The 25,472-nt window shown below is 37.5% G+C and overlaps 1 protein-coding gene across 1 annotated transcript; it reads left to right on the forward strand.

The window, feature by feature from the left end:
* Positions 1 to 17,226: 17,226 nt before the first annotated feature.
* LOC115631607 (homeobox protein aristaless) lies at positions 17,227 to 22,296 on the forward strand. The gene is made up of 4 exons (XM_030528408.1): positions 17,227 to 17,528; positions 20,045 to 20,090; positions 20,624 to 20,886; positions 21,744 to 22,296. Exons 1-4 carry the CDS (start codon positions 17,227 to 17,229, stop codon positions 22,294 to 22,296), a joined length of 1,164 nt encoding a protein of 387 aa, XP_030384268.1.
* The last annotated feature ends 3,176 nt before the right edge of the window (positions 22,297 to 25,472 follow it).

A 25,472-nucleotide genomic window follows, 5' to 3' on the forward strand; every position in this document is an offset into this window, starting at 1 on the left:
TAAATTTTAATATTTTTAATTGGCGCACATTAAACTTCAATTATCTACAAAAATGCGGCAAGCCAACAAAAACAAGGAGGAAACCTAAAAACGCAAAATGAAACTGAGCAGCAATTAAACTTTAGTCTGTACACGCACTAATTACCAAAGCATTTTTCATTTTTTCCCCATTTTTTTGTTGTTGTTCCAAGTACATACATACAAGTATGTAGGTATATTTTTTTAACATTCATTTTCCCAGTCGGGGCAGGCAAAATTTTCTACAATTAGATTTGCGTACAAATGAAATTACCGCGCTTTCGTTTTAATTGTTGGTGTTTTTTTGTTTTTTGTGTGATTGGACAGCCTTGCATTACCACGCAAGCAGACCGCGATTGTGGGCTTATCGGGGCTGGGACATCTTTTGATTTTGGGTTGCATAAACCAGTTAATAACTTGCTTCCGTTTAAGTCAATTTGCTGTGAGTTGGGGGCGAGGAAAAGCGAGGGAAAATGTCACCGCTATCGTTGTGGTTGTTATTGTTGTTGTGGTTGTGCGTAATGAAAGCAAGACAAATCGCATCAAATTACCATTGGCAGGTACAAACTAAGTATATGGTATATGCCATTATAGAGTAGCTGGTGATTATGTCACACGCTTGCCCATTTTGTTTGTCGCCGCGCCATTTGTAATTGAATTAATGTGAGCTAGTTTTGGTTTTGGTTGCGTTTTCCTTTCTTTTTCAGTTAGGGGTGAGCGGCATTTATGAGGCAAATGGGAGAATGCCACGATTGTTGCGACTTATCGCAATAATTTCATCGCGCGACTTCAGTAACCCTAACTAATCGCACGTAATTAAATATAATTTGGTATCGTTTACAGTTGCGTTTTGTTTCGTATACCTGCCTGGCCAAGAGGTGAGACCGAAACTGCTGCAAACTAGGCCGAGATTAGGCCAACAGAGCGTATGCCTTGCGTAATTGACTTGCTCTTTGACGTACCAAAATTAATGCGACTTGTTATTGTTGGCAAAGGAAGCCAACACTTCACAATGGGCATCTAACGATGTGATATGAAAATCACACCGAAATAGAGGCGAGTAGAAGCGAACAGCACTTGACACAAAATAAATTTAATATTACAATCTTCATAATGGCAAATAATAATGAATGAGACACATTCGGCTCAGGTGATGATAAGACAGACGACGGGCCACTTTAGTGCAATTTAGTTGCTATCGCCATTGACTGGCTCTCTGACTGGCCTGCCTTGGCACTCGAAATATTTCAACTGCCACTTAATACTTTAGAGTGTGCAGGCCAGAGTCAGAGCCAGAGCCAGAGACAACACATACTCGTTGAAGAGCAAGCGATCTGCGAGCAGTGAGCAGCGAGCAAGGAGGAAGCAAATGAAAAGCAAAATGAAAAGGAAAGGAAAGGCAACTGAAGAAGGTGCAGGAGAAATAAAATTATTTAATTGCGCAATTAAGTGCACATTTGTAACGTTTTGCGCGACATCTGTCCCGCGCTCGTAGCGCTCTAGCCAAGGTGCAGAAGTCCGTCTGGCTCTCTGCCAGTCAGACAGGCGCATTCAATGCACACCGGAAATTCAATTGTTGAGATAATAATTACATTAGGACGTGCGCGCATGCGCGACTCGCTTGTGGAAATGAAAATGGTAATAGTGTAGTAGTGTATAGCCAAGCATATGGAGACCAGTACTGCTCAATTGCCAATGCCTGATGCAATGCTACACTCGACTACACAGGTCAGTAACATACGATAGAATATATTGTTCCTTCTTACACTACTGTGTACACTCATCTCAGAGTTCTAAAGTCAAGTAATGTTAATGTCAATTACGTAAAGTTGCAATAATGGTCGTCCTTGGAAATGAAATGAAACACAATCGAGATTTAGAACACTATACTAGTTTTAGTTCACTTTTGAGTTTTTAATACAAGTTTAATGACTTTTATTTCAGTTTATTGAAAATCAATTGAACCAAATGAATCATAGCTTCTTTCATTACTCAAGACGGACACAATGTCTAAAACAATCTTAGATTCAATTTTATTAAGGTTTAATGCTTATTTATCGTTTTAAATTTCGAAAATATGAGATATTGCTTCAATATATAACATTACAGCTGTTATTGTAAATCATTGGGAATGCTCGAAGCTTAATTTGATTTTTAATTAAAACGTTTTATCAAGATTTTCGTAATTCTAATAATGATTTCCTTGCACCAATGTCTAATTTGTCTAAAGTTTTTCATTTTTTCGTTCATTTTATATGCATTTGAGGTGCCTGTCTTTTCGAACATTCAAGTTAGCTTTATCTATGTAAAATGTTTATAAATATAATTAACTTTTCAAAAAAAAGCTGCTTGGCATAATAGATAATGCCTTGCTTGCTTGTCAGATATAAGGAATAACTGCAACGATTAACTTATTTCGAAACTATATTGAATACTGACTCGATAATTTAGATTTGACACAAAATATATATCCACAAGGATCCGATGAGTATTATTTTGTAGCAATCAACTAGAGAAAGAGGAAGAAAAGAAGAACGGATAAGAGTTTCTATAATATACACCAATATCTTTTTTAGTTTCTTAGCCTGCTAGTTAAACATTTTCGGACATTTACGAAAGACGCAAAAAAATAAATAAAACGAAAGTAAAACGTTTGCGGAACAGAGCGACTGTTAAATGGTGTATGGGTGTACGAGTACTCGTATATCCTACTCAGAGCTAAAGTAAATTGAGCGGCATTTGTTGCTGCTACTCGTACCTCCGAATCGAGCGCACACCTTGCGCGATGCCAGCGACGGCGACGGTGGCGAGCTGATTGACACGGCCACATGGGCAAGCGTAGGACAAGATAGTGCGCATGTGCAGCCAGCCTGGTGTTTTTTCTGCTGCCTTAACTGTTTCTGTGCCTTTGTGTTCATTGAACCCGCCAAATACTGCTCTTTTGTTTGCATTTCGTTTGTAAATGAAGCGTGAAATTGACTGCAAATGCATCGAATGCCGACGGTGACGCTGATGGCAATGGCGTTGCATTGTTTACTTCTTGTTACGGGCTTGACAATGGTAACTATAATGTGGCAAATAACAGCAAACATAATGACATACACAAACACGCACACACACTCGCAGACGCACAGACACAAGCACGCACACTCAGAAACTATTTGCTATTAACACTTTATTTATTGCATTTGTTTATTGGCTTGCAATGGAGGCAGCGACTTGGAACGCCTTGCAATGCGAAGGCAGGAAGTTAAGTATACTATACTCGTATGTACTTAGGTCTAATTGAATTCGCACGCAGCTGCTCAGACTGGCTACCTGTCTTACTATATACTGTTTTATTTCTACAAGTTGACGAGCTTAGCAGTTGCTTGTAGCTTTTATGCTAATCCTTCGAGCGCATATAAAAATTCGTTGAAATAAAACTGATAACATTAATTCAAAAATAACCATTTACTTGTAATTATGTGTTTTATTTTGTATCGATTACTTAGCCTTGGAAAAAGAATGTGCATATGAAAACATTTTCTAATTATAAATTATTACGCATACAATTTGTAGACACTACTTAGACCTATAGCACTTCAAAGAAATCGCTTCAAATAATAAATATTATATGTAGTATGAACATTTTTATTTCATAAATAATGGTATAAAAAGAGACAAGACCAACAGTGTATTACCTTGTAACCACAAAAAAGCCGGCGGTGAGTTTGTGGACGTAGTACTGGAGTGAAAATGTTTCACTATTAGTTTCTTAGAATCAAATGATTTTTATGAAATTGTATACAACAAAAAAGAATTATCAATCAATCGATTTTTATGAAATGTTATACAACAGAAGAGAATTATAAATAAAATTATTTTTTTGAAATTTTATACAACAGAAGAGAATTATAAATGAATTATATATGCAAAGTTTGGCTTATTTTTGGAAATGTTGACAGTATGGCAAAATTCTGTAGCGGCATAAAAATACAAAACTATACTTAATAATAAAATATATTTTAAACATTCTATTCCAAGCAAATTACTCGAATTAGATAAAAATAATATAGTGGTAGCTTTATATTGCAGCAGATACAAATGTATTATGCAGTATCTTATAACAGATAAATAGAGTTATAGTAAATAGGAAATCCATATAAAAACTTGTTAGCGAGGTAAGAAACTTAGTGGCAATAGTTTGACGGCAAATTAGAAAATGCTTAATATGTTTGGTTATGCATACTACGTTCGCCACTTGACGGTATTACTTTTGATTGCTGTTCTCATTAATTAATAGAGAAATTTTGCAGGATTAAAATTGTTAAAATTATGGTCAACTTATTCGAAACTTAAGACATATTCTAAAAATGTGTTTCAGCACCTTTCGATTGACATATCGACCGTCTCTCTGAGTGCGGCCAAAAGCTAAAAATTAGATGTACTAGTACTCGTATTAGTGTAATGTGCGGACACCTACTTCGACTGCCACTTAAAACTCAAATGTTATGGCATAATAATGATATTTACTTTTTATTTGCAATTTATTTCATTTGAATATTTAATTAAATGACCGAATTTCTTCGACATGAAGCAATCCCGAATGAAATGCTTAATACTGGCTATTAGTTATGCAATTATAATAACAATTAATATCGTTGACACTTCTGCTAAGTATACAAATGTTCTTATTGCCACACACTGAGCGCATTAAGCCAAGCAAACATTAACGTGACTCTTCTTCACACCAATAAACTGTTAAAATGTATGAGCAAAGCAAACGTAGTCGCAAGCACGACCCATCTCTCTGTTTATGCACAAGCTTAAATTATTTAATTTATGAGCCGCAACAGCAACAATAAGCAATAACAAACGTGGGCAATGCATTTTACAGCAAATGAATGCACAAAAGCAAACAACAAACAGTTGAAGAAAGAAGCAGAGACTGAGAGAAAGACGAAGAGACAGGCAGGCAGATAGACAGGCAGACAGACAGACAGACAGAAGTACAAAGAAGACACAGCCATGAATGTAAATAAATTTCCATTTTGCTAATCAAATTTATTGCACTTTGTGCGAAGCTTATTCAATTACGTTCAGCGGGCACACACACAAACACACACACACACTGACACTTCACACACTGTCATAAAAACGTACACACACACACTCGGCCGAGTTATTGCCAACCTGTAGTGTTTGGCAGCCGCTGCCGGCCGGTCAGCCGCCATTACTGCGCTCCAACGACGCCGCCGCTCATAGGCTGCCAATACCGGAACAACGCGCTACTCTCTCTCACTCCCTCCCTCTCTCACTCTCTCTCTCTCTCTCTTACTCGCTCACACACACGCACACACACACCGTGACAGCTTCGAAAAGGCGGAGCGCTTGCGCTCACCTGCACGCCCGTCGAACGACACCTGTGACAGCGAAATGATCTCGCCAGCGATCGCATTCGCTCTCTCGCTCTAGCTCCCATGGCCTGTCGCAGCTATTGGTGTTGTGTGAGTGCTGGCGTTGGCTATAAACACAACCGGTCTGGCTGGCGTCTGGCCCACCTGAATTTTTACCGGCAAGCAAGCAACTAACTCACTCCGTTTGCTTTTGTGTAGTTTGCTTGCGGCATTGACGGAGTCCGGTCGTCGCTGCTCGCCGTCCGATTGTTGGTTTATAATTCCGATTCGTTTCCATCTAAGAGCGCGTGCGGGCCTAAACGCGAGTAATGCCCTTAAAGAGTTCGTCAAATGTGCTAAGCAGCTTGATTAGTTAGTATAAGCATATACCTATCTAATATTGCCAAATATTATGTTGTTAGAATGACTTGTGCCCGGAGCAAGACTGATTGTGTGTCTGTGTGTGTTGCTTGAAAGTGCTTGAAAGTCCGTCGGCAAGTGTCGAGCTATGAAAACTCGGATTTTGAGCTGAGTCTAATCTAAAGTGAACAAAGTTTTAATCAAAGTGCTACTTTATCTACAAAATAGTTGATTTTTTTTCCTCCTCAAGTTATTAGGTAAGTTCTTATGAAAATAATGAAATCAAACTTAACTTAAAAGTAGATTATTTTATTCTTTATGTCGAAGACATAAGCTGTCGGTCCTTTTAAAATCATAGTAGAGACTCTTACTACCAACTTGAAAGACTACTAAGATTTGTAGAGCATAGCACATACAGTAATAGACTCTTACTACCATTTTGAAAAGCTACTAAGATTTGTAGAGCATAGCACATGTAGTAATATAATAGATGCATGTCCTTCATTTATTCGCAAGAGCTTATAATTATAATTTAAAATTTCAAATAAAATATCATTTATTCCGATTGATTATTGTGCGCTCGACAAATATATTTGGTTCCACATAGTTGTATGTGGGAAAAGCAGTTTAACAATGTTGTTAAAAGGAAGCGTATTGAATTGTAAAGGAAATTGAAATACCTTGGACAAGGCGGCGTTTTATTCAAGCGTTAATAACATTTCAAACATTAGGTCACGTTGAAAAAAGTATATAACACGTTTAAGATATTGGACCTCGCTAGCTCCAAAAGTAAATTAAATAGTATGCATCGAAGAATAGGCAGTTTTTAGCCAATGAATGTGTGAAATATTAGAATATGAAACTTGTTTTCGAATAAATAATAAGAAGAGTTTCAGTTTTGTGGCTGATGAGACTAAAGCTATGATAGACTATTGTATAAAGACTTCAAAACAGAGTACATTTCAATTTGATTTTCGTCTGTAGTAAACGATGTAATTTTGGAAATTAAACATAACTTATGAAATATTTATAGAAACAAACAAAACCCAAAATGGTATGTGAATTGAAAATCACAGCGACATGTTTCTATATTCCAAATTTTCCTTAGACAATATACAAGATACCTTTCAACAGAAATACACCATGTCCATTAAATAAAAAATGTTTATACAAAAATGTACTTCACTATTCATCTATTCAATTTGTGTTCATCACGAAAAAGTTAAAACAATATTATAAGAAACACAGTCCGCCACTCAATTTTCACATTAGAAATATTGCCTCATCACTCTTTTGAAATACCGTTAAGTGTGTCACGTCGAACGTAAATTGCCATTAATTTTAATTAATTCACATCGACACACATTGCTTGCACCATTCATCAACACAGTAGTGCACAAAAAGTAGATATACTATAAGTATTTGATTAAGTTTAAAAGCAAAAACTTTACCTCATACCCATCCATACCCATACCCATAACCATGCCAATGGCGATAACTCAATCGCTTTATCGCTGATTAGCTTTAATTAAACACCATTAAAAAGCATTGTCAGCCGCGGAGGGTCTAAGGCAAATAAATCACGTTTTGTCAGAGTGATGTTTTCAATTGTTTATTAATCAGAACAGAAAACATTTATTTATAAATAAATGCGTACGTACAAAATAAATGAAATTAACCGCGTGCATTATCTTCATAGATAATCATGTCAATTTGCCTTCACATTAGTAGCTTCTGTTTGACTTTTTTTTGGGGGGCACTTACTCGTACGTAGAGAAGTTGGTCTGGAAACCGATATAGATAAGCCTCTTGCATGTCCACGCAGTGGAAGACCATGCCATATCAATATTGGACATTCAGAGGCTCCGTATAATTGTCCATGAGGCTCTTCCCCTATTATTATTATCAGGCATGGAATATAGAACGATCTGTCTATAAGCCTCGTACTCGTACGTACGTATTTATTTAATTAATAATCATGTGACTTGTCACGTTATTCGAACAACTTTTTGTGACGCAAATAGTATGTGCTGTCTATCAATGTGGTAGCATCTATTGATACCGATAGCACAGATGCTGACATTTGGATAAGATTGCCGCCGAATATGCAATCAAGCTGGCGACGGAAAATTAAAATGTCTTCCATCTGATATGATTCTCCATTTCTATGTTTTACTTTTCCTTTTCCTTACGAGCAGACGAAACGGTGCCAAAATACAATTTGTATTTGCAGCCCAATTCAATTACGGCAACATACAATTAAAACTTGTTGTTGCGATAAGGTCGCCTCTTCGGTATCTCATAGATATACGCCACATTTATGTTCGAACCATATTTTTTGGGCTGCCATCTAGTTGGGTACATTAAATTGTTTCGATTTGATACTTTTGTGTAGTTGACATTTCTCAATTAGAGTTGTCATGTTAGCGCTACCTTTTGATGAGCCTGCCTGTCTACCACTATTTCGGGAATGTGCAGCGTCTGTCTAGTTGTAGCTGTTCTGGTGCCGTAAGCTTTGCCCAAGATGAGGCGGTATCTATAGACCCACCAACGTACTCACTCAACAGCGACAACTCGAGAAACAAATTCAACAATATTTGCCGATAAGAAGTGGCGCCATTGCTGCTCAGATGCAACCACAAGACCTTGCATGATGACGAAGATGATGATGTGGGATTCATTGAGATGTGCATGCTTCATTAATTCCCGCCAGCCAGCAAATGGAAACAAAACATGAAAAATTCAGCAGCACCAACAAATGCGCCATATACCCAAATTGCTCTCCAACTCTCTTATCAAAACACATGAGACAATGACAAAGGGCAGATACAGAGTCAGGGACAGGGATAGGGACAGAGACAGAGACAGTTGGCTAACACAAGACACAACTGTGCCAGCTAAGCGCCAACGTCAACATCTTGACCGGACCAGACCCGACCAAGTGCAACAGTTGCCTGAACGAAGGCAGCGCTCGCTCAGTCCCGTGCTGGCTAACATGCATTTTATGAGTAATTGGCCTCGCATCAACATCCACATCCACAGCCACATCCACAACCACATTCACAGCCACGTCAACAGCATTGCGCGTGAGCTACGCGACTGTCTTGGGGTTCCCTGAGTCACTTGAACCTACCTACTGCTCTCGTACTACTACCTCCGGCTACTGGCCACAGTGTTTCCATTAGGGTGGCATAAGCGGAAACATGATATAAAATAAACAAGAAAACTGCACCTCTAAATCACGAAGAAGTTCATATACCCTTTCAAAGAATTACCCAGCTAACAATTATGTATCTCCTCTTGAAAGCGAACAAATAATTAGTTTGATTTAAGTGTTTAGGCAACTAAAATGAATTTCATTATTTAATTTATAAAATTTATATAATTTATTAAATTTATAAAGCAGCTTCAATGAAAAAGATTTCCTACAAAACTTTAAATTTCGCAACAGCATGAGTTTCTGCAAAATATGTTATTATATAAGATCTGACCTTTTCCATTTAATTTCACAATTATTCTACAAATATACGTACGTCTTCTTTGGAACCTAAGTGTTCTCTCTTTAATGGTTGTGAGGGAATTTTTGATAAGAGCAAACTTTCTAAATAAACAATAATCATAGCATTTTTTTTTTAAATATATATAATAACAAAACCAATTAAAAACTGAGCTGTGATGAATAAAGTCTCGTAGCAAATCAATTTACTATATAGGTATATAATGTTTTTGTCATTGGCACATTAAATAATAAAAACATATTAATTTCGGTGCTTCTTGTACCTGAGTCTTATTATTGCATAATATTTGTGACTTAAGAGGTTATTTCCACCTTCGCTTCCTTGATACCAATCTTCAGAAAATTCCTAAACTTCATTATTATTATTATCAAAACGCATTGCGATAGATAAGATTATGTTATTTTTTTCGTATAAAGCATTAGCATCTGGTCAAACGCAAATATACAAAACATTAGGCCGTTTTGGGTGCAGGGTATGGATTGGAAGACGAAAACGAGAGCCGGTAATTGCAGAAACACATGCTGTTGCTGATAATAAGCAAATTGAATTAAGATTGGCCCCAGACTGTGTCCATAAAAGGTATTAGCCTGGCCAGCGCTGAGGCAAAGTTGCAAAGGCTCCCAAATGGAATATTAATAAAAACAATAATAATTAGGATGCAGGGCTCACAGGTTCTGCATTAGAGTGCCATAATGCGCTTAAGCAGTCGCTGCTCTGAGGCTTGCCACCATTCTAAAAAGCAACGGCGCCTGCCAACCACAACAACAACAACAAGAATGCTGCCTTATCGCAGCTTGTCGGCGCCAACAGAACGACAACGTTCAGGTCAAGATGCTCAGGTGCAGCCTTCGGTTGGGCTACTTTTCGAGTCGGAAATGAAAGAAGCAGAGAGTTGCGGGGGGGAAGGTACTCGTATCAGTTTTATGTTTTCGGCTTGGCCAACACGTGACTCATCTGTTTTGAGCGCGATCAGTCGCCTTAGTCGCCGGTGCTGATCGCTGCTGTCTGCGCTTACAACAAAAATTAATAATTGACTTTATCAGGCCGCGCCATGTAAACCTATTAAAGGTCTCGACTAAAGTGAAAATGACGGCGCTCCCTGTGGCACTCGCTGCCTGTGGCCTAATCCATCATTCTCATTATGGAGCAACAGCAGCCACATGGATCTTGTTAGCAACTAATTTCGTTAGTGTGACGGGAAGTAGGGGGGTTCGCGACCACACAACAAACCCACCAAGACAGAAAACCAATTATCATGATGAGTCTGGGCTTTCGCTTAAATAACTCAATTTTCGAATGAAAGTGCCACCCAGTAACAAAAACAGCAACAGCAACAACAACAGCAACAGTATTATATTTATAATGGCCACGTTGACAAGAAATTAAAAATGCATTATCACAATACTTACAATGCTCTCTGATCATCAAAGTGTGACTAAAGTGGTTTAGCCTAATGTAAACCCATAAATAAATTGGCCAACGAAGGCAAGCCAGTCAGCCAGCCAGCCCGCCAGCCAAAAACAACAACAACAAAAATGGCAAATCAACAGCAACAAAAGCAACAACAACAACAACATGTATAGATAGAGGGCATCAACAAACAGTCACAGGCACAGGCGCAGGCGCAGACGCATTAACAAAATGCCACAAAAGAGCTTCTGTTTTGCTGTCTGGCCTGGAAGCTGGCGTCCAAGCTGAACCAGAACTGCTCGAGCTACTCGGACTCTGGGATCTGAAGCTTTAGCTGTAGCTGTGGCTGGGGCTGTGGCTGACCACGACGACTCACTCGCTGACCATTTAATAAAATATGCCAGCGCCGACTCGGGCGTGCAGTGTGCTGAGCTAAAAACACAAAAGTGCAACCATAAAAACGACACCAAGCGACATGATGAAGCGATGAGCGCAGGCCCAGCATGAAAGGTAGCAAGTAAATCGAACACCAACAAGACAGACAACCAGACACTGGCGAAACATTGATGCTTATCGACATGTCAGAAGTGACGACAAACAACATTGGGGCCACAACAAAATCGAAACATGCGTTGATTCGTTGTCGGTATATGTATGTATGTATATGTATATCGTATGGGTACTCGTATATATTTGGCATATGATTTCTTAATTTTTAATTCTGGAATTCAAAGCAACATTTATTTGAAATTCCTTAATAATTGAGAGCTTACTAGACATTACTATTAAAAGGCAAAATATAGCTCTTAGTTAAAGTGCTTTTAATTATGTGGTTAGTTTTGACACTCGACAAAACGCCTTTCGCGTTCACCATAGGCTGGCTCTTTATACGCTTCAGATACATTTGCTCTTCACTAAAACTTTTTATGACTTTCTGCAAATGGTTTTCTATAATATTATTTTTATTATTTTATTTAACACTCCTTAGGCTTTGTCTTCCTGTCTGCTTAACGCTATATAAGCTGAATTAGAAAAATTTCTCAAAGCTTTCATTATTTATTATTCCGATCATTCCTATAGCATAATCTTTGAAGAGTTGTTTATCTTACAATTTTGTAAAACCAGTGTAAAGAGCTCTTTTTCCAACACTTTTCGCCTTTTTCCCTGGTTTAAAAAGCTCATTTTCCAACACTATTCGCCTTTGTTCCTGATATTCAAAGTGTTTGAACAGATTTCATTGCAATATTTCTTTAAGCTACTACATAAGTAAATGACTTTTTAACTTCTTTATCCAAAAATACTGCATTTCCCCAACGCTTTCTACCACTTATTTTCAACTCCGAAGGACTGGTATTTAAAGTATTTATCCATGCACTACGACACTGATATTTAAAACAATTTTTCTTGACTGACCCACTGCTCGAACGCTAAACGTTAGAAGACTGTAATTTGAACACAAATTTTCCTATTTACTATAATAGCATAAAAATAATAAGTAAGAACTGATTTTCCAATTTAACTCTTCAAATTAAATATATGAAATCTTTGATCTTTGATAACTTTTCCATTACTTTTCAAAAACTTACATTACATTTCGGTTTAAAATTTCGGTCAAGATCTCGACTTGATTACCAGATTCTGTAGTTGTTGTTATTATTATTATTTTTGCAACTACATACTTACAGGCCAGACAGCTAGCAAAACCCACACGCAGCATAAAATGTTGCTTGTTTTGGAGCGAAGTCGCTTGCAGCTCCCCCTTAAATAATTTTCAGACACTAATGGAGCTTATCTCTAAACGAAACAAGCAACCGCAGCAAACAAGTCGCAAGACTGAAGCAGAAACCGACCGTCCGGCAGTCTGATTGTCCGACTGTCTGTACCTGTACCTGTACGGTCTGGCTGACTGACCGACCGACCGACACTGGCGCTTGTGGTGATTAGCATGTAGACCCTAAGAGAGTAGCTGCCATTTGTTGCACAGTGTATCAAAATGTTATGCATGCTCATACCTACTTGTATTATTGGTTTATGCGGCAAGCATCAATCCGTCAGCCTATCATGCGGAAATTGTTCACCGAGCAGTGCTCTTTCTTATGTAATCCTCACAGCATTCCCAGAGCAATTGAGCGCATAAGGAAATCGCACTATCTGCTTTGGGCAGAGCCAGGCTATGGGGACTTCATTTAATGTTGCGCTAACTTGATTAGTACGAGTAGTAGTACGAGCAGCAGCTCCGAGTAAATGAAGCCATGAAACCGAAAACGGTCAGAGCATCCAGCAACAAGTGTACGTCAAAAGTTGACAGTTTGACTGAAAACTTTTTAATTACCGCCGCATGTGCAGCATTTACGGCTAAAAACTGTCAATCAGTACAAGAGACAGTAGCAGTAGCTGTCGCAGTTGCCATGGCTATATAGTCCTCATGATCACGACGCCGACCATGATGATGATGGCTCTGCAACGCTGCATTCTTGAGTGGCTGTTGCCTCTGCTGCTGGACTCTGTCTCTGTCACTGTATCTTTGCTTTCGTAATTAGAAGAACAACGCAAACGTAATAATAAAGTCGTAACGCGGCTACAATTATAAGGCGGCAGAACAACAAAGCCACACCGCACACATTCCCAGCATAGCTGCCAGTCGAACCGTCGAACAGTCATACAGACAAACACTCGAATGGCTCTATAGAAGCGATTCTCCAGCAAATGCTGCCCCAACATATTCACAGTTCGCACAGAGTACAGATTAAATCAGTAGAGCTTATGTGGCGCACAGAACTGTGAAGTGGGGGTCTTCCTACCAGTAATTGCAATTCGTACAACTAATTTAAGAATTTAATGCCGTATTGTGTGCGCTGAGAAATACAGAGAGTCTGAGGTGTTACAAAAATCGCATTACAAGAAACTCTTACCGATTGTTGTAAGTCACTCGTCAATGTAAAATAATTTGAGTAATAGTTGGAAACAAAGCAGTTATTGTCCTAAGGAAATTGTTTCAAGTCTCTATCTTCTTAATTTAATCCATTATTTAAATATATTTTAAGACTATTATATAAATACCTAACACGACATTTAATTTGTTTAAGTTATTTAATTATTATATGACAAAAACACTTGCAAAAATTACTTACCCTTACTAGTCAAAAGCCAGCCGAACAACAAATGTGTTTTTGTATGAAATATACAGATTTTTATTTTATTGAATAGTTAATTAGGTGTTATGTCATTATCAATAAAATTTAAAGAAAAATGGTTGTAAAAGTTTCAATTAAATTTTTCAATAATCGTGCATAAATGAAATTGCATTTAATGAAATTATATGCGAATATAATAATGTTGTGAGTAAGCAAGCCAGTGTTTGATATAAAAATAGAAAGACCAGCAGTCAACATTATTATAATTCTTATAAATCAATCAATATCTTTTACACTTCATATAAAACAATGTGTAGTTTTTCTTTAAATATTTAGCAATATTTACATGCCTTTTCCAAACAACTAAAATGGATGCAAGTAACTTTGAAATACAAATGAAAACAACAAAAATGAATAAATAATTACTGCGTAATGGCTGAGCCGAAAAAGTACAATCTTCGAAATACTGTGAATCCACTGAATTGTTCTTAAAAACATTATTAAAAGAATGAAAGCAAATCTCTAGAGTTTTCCGCGACACCTCTGCGGTTTATTAAAGACACAAATTAAGTTTGTCAGCTGTCGATGCGCGGAATTTGTTAACAACATTGAAAACTGACAGTGGAAATCATAATAAAAATTATTAATGATGAGCAGCATATGAGTTATGAACTCATCAAACCATCAACACGGCACGGCACGGCACTGCACGGCCCATTCAATGATCATTCCAACAATGTGCAACAACTCAATAATGTTGTTGCCGTGCAGCTTCATTCTTGCAGTCAGTCGACTCGGCAAGAATGCAACTAAATCAATCACAGCCACACTAATTTGCCATTTAACAAGGTATTTGGACAATTTTGATATATAGTATGAACGAGTGCGAGCATTCGTTGAGGCAAGGGCAACACAAAATGTCAACGGTAGCCACAACAAGTTGACACAAAACGAGGAGCCATCAATCAAGCGAATGGCACAAAAAAGAAGAACATAACGAAAATATTGCTCGAACCCTACAGTTGGCCCTTCTTCTCCAGAGGCCTCTTACACGAAAGCCCATACGAGTGTGTAGTATGTGCGTTTGTCTGCTAAGTAGCAGTTAATTGTCATTAAATGTTATTGTATATTAATTAGCAAAACATGAAATTTACCAAATTGATGAGCAAAGTGGCACAAACATATAGACATATAAGTATATACACACACACACACACTCTCTGTCTCTCTCAGAGTTACCTGAACGTGAGGGCCTTCGACTACTGCCACCTGATACCAATTTTGATCTGATAGAATACGACATGGGCATGGGCACGGGTACGAGCATGAAGCTGTAGCTGTAGTTGTTGTTGTTGTTGTTGTAGCTGCTGTTGATGATGATGAAAATGAAGTTGCCGCCCAATTTAATTAAAATTCCAAACGATCTGCACATGCAGAGTACCACAATAACAAAATACCAAAAGTGAATTGCTCTTAATGTGAAAACTTGAAGGCCTGGCAGTCAGAAACGTGTTGATGAAATATCAGCTGCTGGCTTTAAACTTTTCTTCAAAATGGGCAGCAGGTGAAAACGGAGTTCTAACTTGGCTAAAGCAGACTATTACTTTGTATACTATAAAATGGAAGCCGATAAAAATTATGTATCAGCAGCTTACTATTAGTCCTTATGTTTACCTACATTTTTGTATACTAAGTATCACAATTGCAAAGCAAATAACTTCAGCAATACGACTATGATATATTTTTTTCTGTCAAGAATTTGCCAACAAACAGACTCTTATTGTCATTATTGAACTTTTCTTAGTTTCTGATGAGTTTTAAAGCCTCCTAGTTAGCCAATAAAATGGTGGTTAGGCCTCAATAAAAATTGAGAGTAAGACTACTTATATTTTTCAAAAATTTGTTGATCATAGTCTCCGAAGTAAAGAACCCTTGACTCATATTTTCGTTCTAGCTTGAATTAATAGAGCTTACTTTGAAATATTGCAAAATATTGATAATAATAATGGCAGGTGAATTAACCAAATTTAATCAAGAGAGACTGCTGGGGTCGAGCAAGCCTGACAGTGGAATACCCTGTACCCAAACACACTTCCGGTGATGATTTAAAGCGGCCATAGTATAGCAAAATGAAAAAGAATTACTTCCTGCAGTTTGTGGGCAAAATCTTAGAATTGACCATTTCATAAAATTATATATTTTTATTTATTTATTTATTTGTTTATTTATTAATAGTTCCTAGTGCGACAAGAAAGATTCTTATAAATTAATGCACTATTCAAAAATATTTGATTTTCTTAGATAATAAAGTGAAAAATGTTTTGATTAGCCTACTTAACTTACTTAACGTTTTATTAGATACATTTTATTTATACGAAAATTTGAATTAATTTTGCTTTATTTATATTATTTTTTATATAATATTAAATTAATTATATTAAATTAATTTTTATGTTATATAATAAATTTTTATATTTTATATTATATTTATATTACCGTGCCAGTTTGGTTTATGTAGATTTCGAATTATGAACAGAATTCTCTAGCGTCAGAAGTGAGGGAATCCAAAAATAAAATAAGTAGAGTCGACATACCAAGTTTGGTTTGTGGGCTCAGCTCTTTCTATGCTTCGGATATAAAGAGCTACCTGAGAGAAGCAATTCCCAATTCGACATTTGCCTTTTTCTGGAAGCAATAATCGCTTGAAGAACCGGCTAAAGCTTAACTTTTTTATTTATTTCATCTTTGGTATTTATTCGTCACATTTAAAACATCAGCTTATAATCAAATTTATAGAATGACACCATTATCGTACATTTTCACAAATCAGCATTATATGTTTGAATTGCATTTGCTGTGTCCAAGTCTTTTGAATGTTAAGTCAATTTAAAATAGTAATAAAATAGAGTTCTGCCATTGAACAAACCCCCAAATGCATTCTACACTAGTGGCTTAGCAAATTTGCTTGTCTACTACTGCAGTTTCATGGCTTTCAAATAAATCGAGTTAAGTTATACAGCCTCTTACACAACACATTCATTGGCAGGCCGACCACAACTGAGTTGGCAGCTAGCTGTGTGGTGCCTAACCGCAGCTAACCCCAACGTAGACAACCAAGCCATAGCCCACCATAGCTGGAGTCGTGGCTGCAGTCAGGGCTATATTGTAAATTATAGAAATTGGCATAATAAAGTGCACGATAATTGCATGTTTAGCGTTTATTAAATTACGCGGCTCTAATGCGCACGACTAACTACCGAAAAGCAAAACGTTAATAGAATTACATACTCGTACCTGCTCGTCAGCAAATCTTTGACCAAGCCAGCCTCTAAAACTCTGCCTTTATCTGTTGCTTGTAGCTGTTGGAAGTGCCTGCCTCTATACTGAACCTCTGTGGGCTATTGGATTATGGGCATATCAGAGGAAGTCAAGCTGGAGGAACTACCGCAAGAAGCCAAATTAGCACACCCGGATGCTGCAGCCGATCGTGCCGTGGCAGCGGCTGCTGCCGCCGCGTGTCTCGTCTCTGGTCCAAGTGGCGCCAGCGGCGGTACCAACAGTCCCATCTCGGATGTCAACAGCGATTGTGAGGCGGACGAGTATGCCCCAAAACGCAAACAGCGTCGCTATAGAACCACGTTTACCAGCTTTCAGCTGGAAGAGCTGGAGAAGGCCTTCTCGCGCACCCATTATCCCGATGTGTTTACGAGGTGAGTGAATAATATGACAAAAGATAAAATAAAATGCTTGGTATTTGCATAAGTAAGTCGATCCATTGGCCATTGCCCAGGGCAGACAAACAAAGCCAGTTAATGTTTGTTTTATGGTTTCAATATGGAAAATATTGAGACTCACACATGTGTTGATAATAAACGTGAAGTTCTAATTTTGATCGACAGACCCCCCGGCGTTGCATGCTTCAATCGATATAATGTGCATCACAATACCCCACATATGATTCCGAATTTAGAGCACAATTTACATGCGCTGTGGTTTAAGATTACACACGAAAGTGATTTTGAATGGACTTTCGTTTTAAAAGGCAGACGCAGACATTAGAAATTAAACGTTTCCCTAATTCATGGCCAGGATGGCTTCTAGACAGAATCACATCTATTATGTGAAATCATATTGATTTGATGTTCTATGAATTTCTTTTGTTTTGCTTTTGACAATTCATTTAGTTATTTTCTTGAAGTCTTTAATTTCCTTTTTAGCTTTTCATAAATTTTTTTTTTTCTAATAGTCTATGGATTTCGTGTTAAGTTTTCTTTAATACAATTCATATTCAATTCAATTTCTTAAGGTTCATGATTTTGCTTTTAAAGATAGCTAATTATAGTATTTCCGAACCCGATTATCTATGGAAAAACTAATATATTATTACTCGTATATGGCATATAACTCGATTAGGCAGTTACTTAGGAATACAACGTTAACTGCATTCAATTGGAAGTGTTTTAAAAAATTCATTAGTGATCAGCTAAATTATAAAGAAAAAACAGTTTTCTATATTTATTTCCAGTATTTGAAAACTATAATAAATGGCTTTCAATACTGTTGATTAGAGTGGAAATAATTGGCATTTTAATTTACAAGCTTATTTTATGAAACTTATAACAAAATTCGTACCTTCATTATTTGTATATGGGAATGATATTTTCAGAATGAGAAAACGAAAGTTTTTAGATCAGTTTAAGCAAGTATCACAGACAGTCTCTTTGCAGTCTATGTTTAACAACAGATGAGCCAGATTGCTTTTAAGTTGCTCAAGACAACAGTCAGAAGGGGAAAAATTTATAGAAATCCGTTAACAACTAATCACCCCAATCGTAATTGCTTTGTCTTCTCATCGATTAGATTCGCACCACCTGATCTTTAAATACTAGTTCAGGCGACATTTCGCACAGAAGCGCTCTCAAAGGTCAGTGTCCGCGAAAAAGGGCCCTACATCTCTATTTAGAGTGTCCCAGCTTTGCAGACAAGCTGCTTAAGCAAATGACTACCTTGCACTTGGGCGTCTTAGCGAGCCGACAGACAGCTCAGTCCGCCAGTCAAGTTGGTTAGACAAAATGCAATTAGCATGCAGAAATGCAGCAGCAGCAGCAGCAGCAGGAAAACGCGCTTTGGAAAAACAGCAATAATTGCCATAAATTAAAACTCTCAACTAACTGGCGGTCAAGTGACCGGGGCGGGCGCTAATTGAAGCCGCACGAAAAAAGCAATACCAGCAACAATTAGAGCAACTTTTTTTGTTGCTGCCATTCAACTTGTTAGCCGCAGTGTGTGTTTAAAAAGCAGTTGATTAAGGCGTAGAATTTTCATTGATACACTTAACACTCATTATCTACTATATAGTAAGTAGTACGTGCTCTGGTTTGTCAGCTCATTCAAATGCTCACAATTAATTAATTTAATTAATTTAATAACTGCAACTTTGTACTTTTTTTACGGCATTATAAATGTGTGGAATTAAACAGATGCTTATTATATGCCCACTTGGCAGGCTAGCAATTGAGAAATTATATCAGTTGTTTATTTACTTTATTTACTGAAGTTTACTTCCTTAATTGTACTCAACACTTGTTTCAGTACTTGTTGTTATGGATAAGCTATTCACAACAATTATGGAAAACACCACGACAGAGGAATATTTATACAAATACATAGCCATATCTCCATTCTAAGGTTTTCGTTTTCAAAATCATTTCAACCAGCTAACAAGAACTTCAAAGGGTTTGAAGTTCGTAGTGGATGCAGGTCATATAATATAGAATAAATATATAATAGTAAAAGAATTGTAAGTGTCATAAGAACAACAGAGAAGATAGATTCAATGAGTTAGTTGATGAGTAGAAAATTGTAAAATTCAATTCATATACATTATTCAAAAGATTTAATTTGAAAATCTAGTGGACAAAGTTTATTAATTCAGCAATCCTCTACATATCCACATACAATTTTAGTGTGTCAACTACCCTGACATGGCTTTCAAAAGTCATCCGATATTTAAGTTCCATCTATTTTCAACAAGTTCTTTAAAAGACCTTATGCAACATAAAGAAATGAAGTTAGAATTTAGTTAGAAAAATTACTTCTTTATTTGATTTGACCCATACCCACATCTTTATTGGGCTTATGCAACCTTGTCTATATCAATTCGATTAACTCTCGCTAATTATCCAACCGCCTAACAACAACAACAACTGTTTTTCTTCATTTCCAGAGAAGAGCTGGCGATGAAAATTGGATTAACCGAGGCGCGCATTCAGGTAAGCCCAATGGTGATTTAGCCATATCCGAATTCGCGTGCTCTGGTCTATGACGAAGTACAGCTAACAATGTTTAAATTGAAAAATATTGGAGCATGTCGTTGTTAATGAAATGCATGTTTATATTCATTTGTCTGCATTCGTTTTGAGTCCATTAGTTGGAATATATTGGTGCCCTAATCCACAAACTCGTACTTTTAATAACCGCCCATGATAAACAACATTATTTGCTTACATCGATTCCTAGCGGTAATTGCAAATTTTTGTTAAAGGGACTAGGGCCATAGCAAGGTCCTCGTCCAGGGCCCAGCAACATTGTGGTGGCCATCCAATCAGCCACATTGGTCGAGATTGTTATGTTAAAAACTAATTAAAGGGGCGTTTTCAATAACAACGCCCCTTAATTGGATACGGGCACAGTAGCCTGCTCGAATCACGCATATGCACAACCTCCTGGATCGACTGCCACATATTTCATGCTGTTTTCTCTCGCTTCTCTTTACTCACACACACACACACACACACACACATAGGTCTGGTTCCAGAATCGACGTGCCAAGTGGCGCAAGCAGGAGAAGGTTGGACCGCAGTCACATCCCTACAATCCATATCTGCCCAGTGGCGCCGCCACAATGCAAACAGTCGTGGGCGCCGCCCTGCCGCCCAATCCATTCACGCACTTGGGCTTCCAACTGCGCAAGCCATTCGATGCGCCCGCAAATCTGGCCGCATTTCGTTATCCGCATTTGTCGGCAGCACCCATGATACCATCTGGCTACTTCAATCAGTTTCAGCGGTAAGTAAGCTCCCCCCTAACCGCACCAAAAACACGCAATAGACTTCAAATAGAAGTGCTGAGAATGAGAATGAGGAGCTAATCAAAGCAACTAAATTTTTCGATAAAAAAATTTGGTTTATAAATTTTATCTAAAATTAAAATTAAATTAAGGGAATTTTCATGCTAAATTAAAAAAATTAAAATTAAATTTTCATGCTTTTTAAAGCCTTATCGAAATTAGAGTAAACCATCATATTTTCTTGTTTTTAAGAACGCGATATAGTATGTACCTTAGCTCAGATTAGAAATATCTTACATCTCAGGAATCTCGAGAAAAACGAACTTATTTAATGAATTCATTACTTATTAGGGGTATGTTACTTTGGAAAACTCCTTATGAAATAAATTTTGAACTACTGCTCCCGAAACATATCTTTACAAGCTTTTTAGAAAACTCTAACCTTTAAACATTAAACTCAATAAGTTATCACAAGGCTTCTCAACAATTTCCTACTAATATTAAGATATTTTAAATCACAGTACTGTTTTACAAACATATCTTTACAAACTTTTTTAGAAAACTCTAACCTTTAAACATTAAACTCAAAAAGTTATCACAAGGCTTCTCAACAATTTCCTACTAATATTAAGATATTTTAAATCACAGTACTGTTTTGCAAGGAAAAAATTCAATGCTAAAAATTGGAATTGCAGTTAAAATCAAATTACAAGCTATTATCAATAAATTGTAGTAAGGCAAGTGATTGAAAAACTCTCCTCGAAACATTTATTTATCCATTTATTCAACTCTTGGACGAAAGTATAGCCAACAAATACTCATGTCCTTCCCCACCTTCTCTTATTTTATTTCTTAGAGCGCCACCTCATATGCTGCCGCACGGCATGGCCTCCATGTACTCGCCTTCCAGCTCGTTTCAGTCGCTGCTCGCCAACATGACGGCTGTGCCGCGTCCACCGCCGATGCCAGTGGCTGCCAAACCGCCCATGCTGGTTGGTTCCCCAGATCTTCATTCGCCTAATCATCTGATAGCCTCACCGCCCACTTCGCCTGTTTCAGCCGCCTCACAGTCCGGACCTGCACCACCCGCACCACAGCTCTCGCCGCAGCAGCTAGTGGGCATACCATTGGCACATTCGGCTCATCAGCTCTCGGGTGGCGCTTCTGCCTCTCCGACCCACGCCGGTCTGCCTCAAACAGCACCCGTGGCTTTGACGCACTCGCCGCAACGTCAACTGAGCGGCGCACCACCACCACCACCATCGCTGTCGGCCATGCAACGCGCCGCCACACCACCCGAGGATCGACGCACTTCGTCCATAGCTGCGTTAAGGCTGAAGGCGCGTGAGCACGAACTGAAGCTGGAGCTGCTGCGTCAGAATGGACACAGTGGCGATGTGATTAGCTAGCTAGCCCACGAGGAAGTCGTTCAACTGCGCCAAAAGTATTTCCCTTTGGAAACATCTTTTTGCCGCACCTCTTTCCTAAACAGTAACCAGTGAAAAATCAGTTTGAGCTCTAAGTTTTTTTTAGTCCTAAGCCTGTGCGTCTCTGTCCAAAAGTGTTGTACCGTCTAAGTTATTTAAATTGTATTTAAAAAAGAAATCACGAAATTCCACTTAAATAAATAAAGTGCTAAATGTTATAAAGAAAACTAATTGGAAGTTTGCAGCCCGTTGCTTCTAAATGGAAAAATTATTCAGAAGTTTGAAAGAGACTCAGAAATTTGAACATTACAGGCAGGGACTTACGAACGATACTAAAGAGCGAAAAAAAATTGGGAATAATAAAGAGAAATATTATAAAAAAAAGTAAAGTATAAAGTTGCAGTATTTGTCTTAGAAGTCGATCAATAGGACTTCATTTTATCTCAATCAATTGGTTTTCTAAAGGGATAAATTCCTTTCCAAGGTTCTTTACACTAAAGACAGGACCTAGACTAAGCTATTCTAGGTTAGTTTCTGATTATTTCATAAATACTATCATGATGCAGTTCCCAGCTTAGGTAGTTCTGAAATAATATTAAGGATAGAATACAGTTTTAAGAATCCACAGGTTTTTGTCTTCACAAATATCAAAATGTTCAGATGATTTCGTGCAAAATTTGCCGGATTCTGAAGCAGATTTAACGAAAATGTTAAATTATTCAATATGTTCCAGATTATTGAGTCTAGAGGCTTTTGTGCTGGCAAGTAGAAAAATATTCAGATGATTATTTTCTGTTATGGTTTCTCCAACGGGTTTCTATCCAGATTCTCCCACGAGAAAGCTAACTAGAGCAGGGCTACGTACCAGAATGTGTGAAATGAATATCTAGCTCAAGAAAACTAGTCGCTTTAGTTTTCCCCCAGAATCTTCTGCCTTCGTAACAAATACATATCTAACTGAACTAGAATGTGAGGTGTAGAAAGTTTTTTAAAAAACCTTCGTTCTAAATTATTATCAAACATTTTTCATAATTCTTCCCGACTTGTGAGTCTGAAAGTTTTGTGCTCTTCTCACTTGATTTATAAACTGTAGATATACTTTTCTCTATCATATCTCTTGAACCGATTGCTAGTCGCCCTCTACTTATGAGAAATAGTCGACACTAATTCCCACAAATTAGGCAAAGGAGCGACGTTGTAAAAATAAATGTGCTGCCATATTTTGGGGCCCTAAAATGTGCGTAACACCTACTTGGAAGCGCTAACAAAACTGATTCACAGCCAGTTCGATAGCCGGCGCGCCAAGCCAGGCCATGAGCTGCCATTAATCAGACGTTGTGCCATAAATCAGTGAGTCGGGTGGCTGGACGGCTGGCGGGTTAGCTGGTTGGCCAGTCAATCGGTAAGCGGTGGCCAAAGAACGCAGCCCATGACCAAAAACAATGAGACAACGGAGACGGCAACGGCAACGACGACTTGTGCTGCACTGGACTATGGACAGTGGACAGTATACAGTGGACTAAGTGACGTCCAGGGAGGGGTGCTACAAATATAAATTTATGAATAAATTAGATACAAATTAAATATGTTAATTAACTCGAGGCTTGCTGATTTCTCTTTCGCAGAGACAAACACCAAACTCCAGCTCCACTATGTGAGAGTCTGTTGTGTGTGCGACTTACCAAGTATGGCTTGTAGCATTTTTGGGCTTGAATTATGCGTGGCAATTAATAAAATGGAATATTTATGATAACATTTATAAAACACGAAGTTAGTTAATTCGATTACTAGACTTTTGTGGTTTCTTCTGTCTGTTCCATTTTTTTTTTTTCCTTTTCACTTGAGCCCACGGCAGAGGGCGATCGGCATGTAATTATGTGCATTGTGAGGTGGAACTGTGATAATCATGCTTAACATTATGGTAGGTGTGGACCGCGTTCCCATAATTTTCCACCACAGCACACATTATGCATTTTAAATAACTAAGTCGATCAACTTCAAGTCCGCTGTCCTCTGTCCACTGTCCGCTCCTGAGTGCCAGAGAGCGCTGAGCGCACTTTTGTTTCTTAACAATTAATTTGCATAATAATCGAGGTATGGCCAGGCATGGCATGTTGGCTATATGCAGCTTGCTATATATACCTACACATATATATATATATAGATTGTTGGCCAACAGTCAGCTGCTCCAACTGGCATATTAATAATCATTAATTAATGCGACTAATTAACGCTGACATAAAAAGACTGCATTTTAATTACGCCCCTTTTCATTTGATAAGTTTTCAAATCACAACAATTTATGCTGGCATGTGTTCGTTTCTGTTGCTGTTGTTATAATTGTTGTTGTAAACATCTTTATTTTAGCTGCATTTCAATTCTGAAGCGTCATTTGCACAAACATTCGATTAAAGCGTTATTTAATTCAATTTAACTCAACACAACTTAATTGTATTTCATGGTATGAACAGCAACAACAGCAACAACAAATATCACTATTACGGCAGCAACAACAAATGAGCCAACGTTTAAACGTTGACGGGTGCAGGCACATGCAATGCGGCTGTCTTTACAACTGCATAGATCTGAGACAAAATGCAAGTAGAATTAATACCCTATAGTTCGACTGGTATACGATATCCCGCGAGTGTGGACTACAACTAGTAAACTAGCTTTATTACTGTATTAATACCTAATTTAGATACGCCACCAGTACCTCAAACTTTTACAAGGGATCGATGATAAAGGACTCACGAAATATGTGAATTTATATTGTAAGTATATATATATATAGATTTCTTTCCAAAATGAGCACTGATGCATCTAATAACAAGAGAGAATGCTACAGTCGGCTAAGCCGGCTAGCAGAAGCAGCAAAAAAAAAGAACGAACTAGGTGCTAATACTGGTAAAAATTTTATATTTAAAATCATTTAAATTTTTTTATACTTATTATTTAGTTTATTTAGGTTTAATCCACTTCATTTATAATAATTTTGTAAAGAAGAAGAGCGAACTCGATGTTAGAGTTTGTGGGCGTAATACTGATTAAAATTTTATATTAAAAATTATTTTATTTTTATTTTTTTTACTTATCATTTAGTTTATTTTAGTTTAATCCACTTCATTTATAATATATTTTTAAAGATATTAATCTTC

Source organism: Scaptodrosophila lebanonensis, unplaced genomic scaffold, assembly GCF_003285725.1.
Source record: "Scaptodrosophila lebanonensis strain 11010-0011.00,11010-0021.00 unplaced genomic scaffold, SlebRS2 tig00001412-arrow-pilon, whole genome shotgun sequence".
In the NCBI taxonomy this organism is placed as follows: domain Eukaryota; kingdom Metazoa; phylum Arthropoda; class Insecta; order Diptera; family Drosophilidae; genus Scaptodrosophila; species Scaptodrosophila lebanonensis.